The 7,500-nt window shown below is 45.3% G+C and overlaps 1 protein-coding gene across 1 annotated transcript in view; it reads right to left on the bottom strand.

The window, feature by feature from the left end:
- Window positions 1–7,500, bottom strand: part of LOC125034677 — a 34,735-nt gene that overhangs the window by 203 nt on the left and 27,032 nt on the right. The window contains exons 2-3 of the mRNA XM_047626577.1: window positions 3,698–3,897; window positions 1–737 (exon numbers count right to left, since the gene is read on the bottom strand). The exon at window positions 1–737 is cut by the window's left edge and continues 203 nt beyond it. Coding sequence (XP_047482533.1) covers window positions 524–737; window positions 3,698–3,897 — 414 coding nt within the window. The 3' untranslated portion in view covers window positions 1–523. The remainder of the gene's footprint in view (window positions 738–3,697; window positions 3,898–7,500) is intronic.

The raw sequence follows: 7,500 nt of genomic DNA, 5'->3' as shown, positions 1-7,500 counted from the left end.
GAACTGTAAATACTTGGAATAAATATTAGTACTACTAAGAATATAAAGCTACGGTATAAATAGTCTGCTGGGCTATGTACTATTCTATAACGTATAACGTATTCCATTTTCTACAAACATGAATTCAAAAGTGCAAGAAAAAAAAAAAAAAAAAAAAACTGAATTTACAAGATATAAAAAAATATGTCAATTTTGAATTTAATAATCTTCGTTCCATTCTTTATACCTTTTCATGTTTTCCTTTGATCTATTTCGTTGTTATTCACTTCAAAATCATCGCATTTTCGAACCCAAGATCGTTTCATCAGACATCATCCTTTTACCATAGATTACGGTCCCCTATCTCGAAATTCCGCTGAGATTGCATTCTCTCCCCTCTGGTTTGTACTTGCAGCATTTTCGGTTTTAATCACTTCCCTTTTTCTTACTCCCTTTCATCTGGCCATCGTCCTTTCTCCCGCCTTTCTTGCACGACCTCCTTCACCCTTCGCTGGCTCTCCCGTCTTCTCTCGTCCGAGCCCGTCTAACCGAACTGGAGGATGTTGGACACCTCGGAGTGGGCTGCGCTTTGGAAGTCCTGGGAACAGAGGTTATCAAACCACGCTCCTGGGCAGCCTAGGGTCTCGAAGCACTCGTCCCGCCCGTTGCCCGAGCGAGCGCCGCAACACGACACGATGGCCCACAAGCAAGGGCTGTTGTTGTCGTTCCCGTGGTTGTTGTTGTTGTTGTTGTTGTGCCTGCCAAAGAGAGAGAGAACGGGGGAATGATTACTTTTTTCGCGAAAAGAAGCCAGAGGGAAATGTAAGCGGTTCGTCTGGGAGAGCGTGTTTTCGTTGCGCATAAGCTAGCACCAGCTATCTAAAAAAAAAAAAAAAAAAAAAAAAAAAAAAAAAAAAAAAAAAAAAGTAAAAAAAAAAAAAAAGAAGAGAGAGAAAAAAAGGGAAGTGTATGTGGTTGACCTGAATTTTCGAAACATGTAATATTATGGTTTCGCTTTAATGTACCCCAAGCGTGGGTTGTCTGTGGGGAGAACAGGGCGGAGATACCAGCAGATACCAGGTGAAAAAAGGGAACTGGATGTGATTTGCCTCAAATAATAACTACATACCAAAAAGACAGGAACATATACGAAAGACAGGAAAACACGGTGGATTTCAGCCTTGTCGATATATGCCTTTTGTGCTTTTAATATGAAACTGTATTGCAATACTATTGGTTATCGGGGGAAGTTCAGAAAGGCTCGATGTTTTTGTTCTTTACCTATCGCAATAATAAAGCTAAAAAAAATAATAATGTGTGTGGGGAGACGATGTAGATTTTCAAATAAGTAAATGGTTGATTAAATAAAGAAGAAATAAGGGAAATGTATATCATCTACATGGAATTAATGTGGCAGTAAATGTGGTAGTTTTATATGAAAAAAAAAAAAAAAATAACCGAAACTTAATTTAAGTTTAAAGTATTAATACAAATATGGTTGTGTATATTATGCAGTATGAAAAAAGTTATGAACACGATCTTTTACAACAAAGCGCGTTCATAAAAAAAAAAATAATATTGCATATAAAAATAATAAATTGTCGTATGAAATTAAATTACACACAATCTCTATTAAGACATTATGGCCTTCAACATTTTAAATATTGGAGTTAATCTGTTTGTCGTATTTGATGACTGCAGCTCTAATGATGAAGGATACGGGTATTTTCAAAAACATCTTTGCATGCATCTGTCACTTAGCTTGGTTGTGTCACTCTGTGTTTCTCAATCCTTACCTATTTCCTTGTTTGTATCTCTTTCTCTTTCTCTGTATCTCTCTCTCTCTCTCTCTCTCTCTCTCTCTCTCTCTCTCTCTCTCTCTCTCTCTCTCTCTCTCTCTCTCTCTCTCTCTCTCTCTCTCTCCTCCTCCTCCTCTTTCTGTACCTCTTCTCTCTCTCTCTCTCTCTCTCTCTCTCTCTCTCTCTCTCTCTCTCTCTCTCTCTCTCTCTCTCTCTCTCTCTCTCTCTCTCTCTCTCTCTCTCTCTCTCTCTCTCTCTCTCTCTCTCTCTCTCTCTCTCTCTCTCCATCCCCATTTCCATCTCTGTCTCCAGCTCAAACTCTAACTCCATCTACGTCATCATTTCTATCTCCATCACCGTCTCCATCTCCCTCCCTCCATCACAGACCCACAGCCTCTGATTCTCTCTTCTTTCTTTCTACTATCAAACCTCACCATTTTCTGGGAAAAATGAAGCAATCTCTCTTTTTTCATCAAATTCCGAGAAACTTTGGATCACAGGTAATTTCAGTTAGTTAGTGTCTCTTGGGAAAAAGTCTATCTGTCTGTCTGTCTGTCTGTCTGTCTGTCTGTCTGTCTGTCTGTCTGTCTGTCTGTCTGTCTGTCTGTCTGTCTGTCTAACATGCAACAAAACTAGGACAAAAACAAAAAAACTAAAAAACTAAAAAAAAGAGAGAAAAAAAAGCGAAAAGAAAAGGAAAAATACACAAGGCAGCGACCCCCAACGTCTAACACTGAAGGGAAAAAAATAAACCGATAATTTTCTTTTTTTCCCTCGTTACTATTCGACATTGCAGCCGCGACGTTCCTTTTGGCCTGAGAGATGCAAGAAAGTCCAAGGGGCGCCTGAGACGTCGTCCTTAGGCGCAGGTAATATAGATAATCCGTCTTAGAGGTCGCTGACGTCCTTAAGATAAAGAGGAAGTTAACAAAGACAAGAAAAAGGCGGGAACTAGGAAGATAAGACGGTGGGAGGTGAATGAAGGAGATGCATGGGGAATGGGAGGGGGGAAGGGAGAGGGATGAGAGGGGAGAGGGGGGAGGAGGAGGGGGAAGCGAGGGAGAGGGGGAGGGAGAAGGAGAGAGAGAGGGAAGGAGAGGAAAGGGAGAAAGAGAAGGGGAGAGGGAGCAGGAAGGGGAGAGGAAGGGGGGAGGGAGAGGGAGAAGGAGAAGAGAGTGAGAGAGAGCGAGAGAGAGAGAGAGAGAGAGAGAGAGAGAGAGAGAGAGAGAGAGAGAGAGAGAGAGAGAGAGAGAGAGAAAGAAAGAGAAAAAGAGAGAGAAAGAGAAAAAGAGAGAGAAAGAGAAAAAGAGAGAGAAAGAGAGAGAAAGAAGAAGAGAGAGAAAGAAAGAGAGAAAGAGAGAGAGAGAGAGAGAGAGAGAGAGAGAGAGAGAGAGAGAGAGAGTAGAGAGGAGAGAGAGAGAGAGATGAGAGAGAGGGGGGGAAAGAGAGCGAGAGAGGGAAGAGAGTGAGAGAGGGAGAGAGAGAGAGAGGAAATGAGAAGAGAGAGAGGGAAAGAGAAGAGATAGAGAGAAGAGAGTGAGAGAGTGAGAGAGAGAGAGAGAGAGAGAGAGAGAGAGAGAGAGAGAGAGAGAGAGAGAGAGAGAGAGAGAGAGAGAGAGAGAGAGAGAGAGAGAGAGAGAGAGAGAGAGAGAGAGAGAGAGAGAGAGAGAGAGAGAGAGAGAGAGAGAGAGAGAGAGAGAGAAAGAGAGAAAGAGATAAAGAGAAAGAGATAAAGAGAAAGAGATAAAGAGAAAGAGATAAAGGGAAAGAGATAAACAGAAAGAGATAAACAGAAAGAGAAAGAGAGAAAGAGAAAGAGAAAAAGAAAGAGAAAGAGAAAGAGAGAGAGAACCCAGAAAACAACCGAAGAAAATGGCCCTACCACCCTCAGCCTCCAAACCCCAGCCCAGTCTACTTACGCCTCGTCCGCCTGCGCCGCCGACCTCGAGTTCACGGAGCCGTCGTGGATGTAGGCGAATTCCCACACATTAAACACGGGGTTATTTTCTCGGGGTCCCTCTCCTGGCCCCATCTGGCTGCCCTCGCCGGGGAAGGGTAGGGCGGCGGCCAGCCCACACACGCCCACCATGAGGTAAGCAAGACACGCCCGCGTCTTCATCTGCAAGGGTTTAAGAGGGTCAGAAAATTGCATTCATTTGCAGTACATCATGGTGTTGCATAAACATCGTGGTCTCGCGAGATGGGGGGAAAGCGGGCGTGCGAAGCTACTTGGAGAGGAATTAAGATGAAAACAAATGAAACATACACACACAGGAATATTTATACATACATACACACATATATAAACACATATGTATTGTGCGTACATACTTACATGCGACATGTGCATTTGTGTGTGTTTGTGTGTGTATTGTGTGTGTGTATTGTGTGTGTGTATTGTGTGTGTGTGTGTGTGTGTGTGTGTGTGTGTGTGTGTGTGTGTGTGTGTGTGTGTACGTGTTCAACCACGTGCGTGTGTTCGTGCACTGGCCTTCCTCACGTGGGGGGGGGGGGGGGGGGGCGACAGGTTCAACCACGGGAGGGAAATGAGCAGTTTAACCGCAATGATATCTTTGAGGACTTAATTACGTCTTGAAGAAGGTAGGTCGCTGTGCGAGGAGGTGGAGGGGGAGGCGGAGGGGGAGGGGGAGGGGGGAGAAGAGGAAGAGGAAAAGGGAGAAGGCGAGGGAGAGGGAGAGGACGAGGAAAAGGGGGAAGGTGAAGAGGAAAGGGTATGGGAGAAAGAGGGGAGAAGAAAAAGAAGATGGATAGGGAGAGGGAAGGGGAATGGAGAGAGAGAAAGGGAAAGAGAACAGGGGTGGCAGAGGAAGAGGGAGAGGAAGAGAGAAAAAAAAAGAAGGAGGGAAGAGGACGAGAAATGGGAAGGGACAGGGAAAGACAGAGGCAGACGCACAGAGGGAGAGGGAAGATAAGAAGGAGAACGGAGAGGGAACAGGGAAGGGGAAGAAGAAGAAGAAGAAGAAGAAGAAGAAGAGAAGAAAGAGGAAGAAGAAGGAAGAAGAAGAAGAAGAAGAAGAAGAAGAAGAACAAGAAGGAAGAAGAAGGAAGAAGGAAGAGGAAGGAATATAAAGAAAATTAAAATGAGAGAGAGAGAGAGAAAGGGCGCGTGGGGTTTAGTTCTACGGCAAAGGAATGCTCTTAAACTCTGACCTTCGACCTTGTCCCCTGTCGAGGTTCTTTTCATATTTTATGCATCTGACCTCTCATCTGTCGCGTGACCTTTCGTTAGTAGCATTAGCCCTAAAGTAGCCTAGAAACCTGCCTCTTGTCTTTGAAATACCTCTTTCGGTCCAAGGGTCAGTTTATAGGATGCCAAGACTGCGTTGTGTCTGTCAAATTATTTTGTCATTTTCCCATATTATTTCTGTCAATATATATTCTGTCATCATCCTATTAATTGATTTGTCATAAGGGATCTATCCATCTGTTATCAGTCTTTTTATCTGGAATCTGTTGCTTTATCTATCTGTCATCCGTCGATCTATCTGTCTGGCATCTGTTAAATTATCTATCTTTCATGCGTCGATCTATCGATCTACCACCTGCTGATCAATCACTGTCGATCAATCTCAATCACTATAAATTAATCATTCGTCAATCTATCTACAACTATCCATCTCTGTCAGTCTATATTCTATCTACCTATCTATCCATCTATCTATCGCATCCACAATACCAGCAACATCAACGCATGTGAAGAAAATAACAGATACAATCAATAACAGAATAAATGAACGCACAAACAGCCAAACAAGAAAACAAACAAACAAATTCCTCGCCAAACAAAACAAACCAACATCAGGTTAAACCCTCTTTTATCGAGGGCGTGAAGGCGTTCGAGGAGGGAGGGGAAAGGAGGGGAAAGGAGGGGAAAAAGGGGGAGTGTTTGGCCTCTTCATCCGGAATGAACTTCAAGTATCATCAGTAAACATGAGGGACCTCTCTCTCCCCTCTCTTCCCTCTCTCCCGACTCTCCTCTCCTCTCTCCCCTCTCCTCTCTCTCCCGACTCTCCTCTCCCCTCTCCCCTCTCCCCTCTCCCCTCTCCTCTCTCTCTCCTCTCCTCTCCTCTCTCCCCTCTCCTCTCTCTCCCGACTCTCCTCTCCTCTCCTCTCTTCTGACTCTCCTGTCCTCTCTCCCGACTCTCCTCTCCTCTTCTCTCTCCCGACTTTCTCTCTTCTCTCCCGACTCTCCTGTCCTCTCTCCAGACTCTCCTCTCTCCCTCTCCCCTCCCCTCTCCTCTCTCTCGACTCTCCTTTCCTTTCTCCCGACTCTCCTCTCCTCTCTCCCTTCTCCCCTCTCCCGACTCTCCTGCCCTCTCTCCCGACTCTCCTCTCTCCCGACTCACCTCTCCTCTCTCCCCTCTCCCCTCTCCCGACTCTCCTGACCTCTCTCCCGACTCTTCTCTCCTCTCCCCTCTCCCGACTCTCCTCGTGTCTCTTCCCTCACCCATCTCCTCTCCTCACCGACTCTCTCCTCTCTCCCGACTCTTCTCTCCTCTCCCCTCTCCCGACTCTCCTCGTGTCTCTTCCCTCACCCATCTCCTCTCTCCCGACTCTCCTCTCCTCGCTCCCTTCTCCCCTCTCCCGACTCTCCTCTCCTCTCTCCTCTCTCCCCTACTCGACTCTCTTCTGTTTCCCTTCCCTCGTTGTTTCTCCTGCTCTCCCTTCTCCTTTTTGTTTTCTTTTTTACTAGTATTCTCTTTCTTTTTGCTTTCCTTTTTCATTCATGTTTAACGTGTTATTCTCTCTTTCTCCTCGACCCTTTCCCTCTACTCTCTTCTTTCTCCCTTTCCCTATCTTCCCCCTTCATCTCTCTCTCTCTCTCTCTCTCTCTCTCTCTCTCTCTCTCTCTCTCTCTCTCTCTCTCTCTCTCTCTCTCTCTCTCTCTCTCTCTCTCTGCCTCTCTCTCTCTCTCTCTCTCTCTCCCGCTCTCGCTCTCGCTCTCGCTCTCGCTCTCGCTCTCGCTCTCTCTCTCTCTCTCTCTCTCTCTCTCTCTCTCTCTCTCTCTCTCTCTCTCTCTCTCTCTCTCTCTCTCTCTCTGTCCCTGAGTCCTCCTACCCCTTCCCCTTTTTTCCCCTGAGGGCATGTCACACGAGCGACTCTCTGCGCTGGTCCTTAAGGCGGGTCGACGCAAAGGTGATAATGCCTCGGCTCTTCGTCAGACACTGTGATGTTTACCCCGCAACTAATTTCTCCACTTAACGCACCAACTCACTGGGAGTAAAGTAATTACGGAGAAGGAGGCGATTGGCTGAATGATAAAGCAAAAGGTGCGAAAAGGAGGAAGAGAAAAGAGGGAGAATCATATAGGTGGTAGGAGGGAGTTTATAAACGAGAGGGGGAATGGGGAGGGAAGGGAGGAAGTGAAGAGGAAAGGGTGGAGGGAGGAAGAGGTAGAAACAGAGATAAAAATCAAAATCCAGACAGATGGAAAATAAAAGGAAAACTATATTTAAAAATACACACGCCAGTTTTATATATTAAGAAAGGTTCTCAGAAGAAAATCACTCGCGTATGAAATGAGAAGCAGTTCCAGTGGTCAGAGAAATTAGGCGGACGAATTGAAATCTGCTAAATCAACAGAGGATTGAGTAGTGGCACATAATGCTTTACTCGGTCCACAGTAGATAAGCTGGTGAGTAGATGGTGATGGACAACGAGCAAAATACAGTGGGCAAACTCAAAATACAATATTTGACAA

The sequence above is a fragment of the Penaeus chinensis genome, chromosome 18 (genome assembly GCF_019202785.1).
Source record: "Penaeus chinensis breed Huanghai No. 1 chromosome 18, ASM1920278v2, whole genome shotgun sequence".
Taxonomy (NCBI): Eukaryota; Metazoa; Arthropoda; class Malacostraca; order Decapoda; family Penaeidae; genus Penaeus; species Penaeus chinensis.
This window is presented reverse-complemented; position numbering and strand designations above follow the sequence as displayed.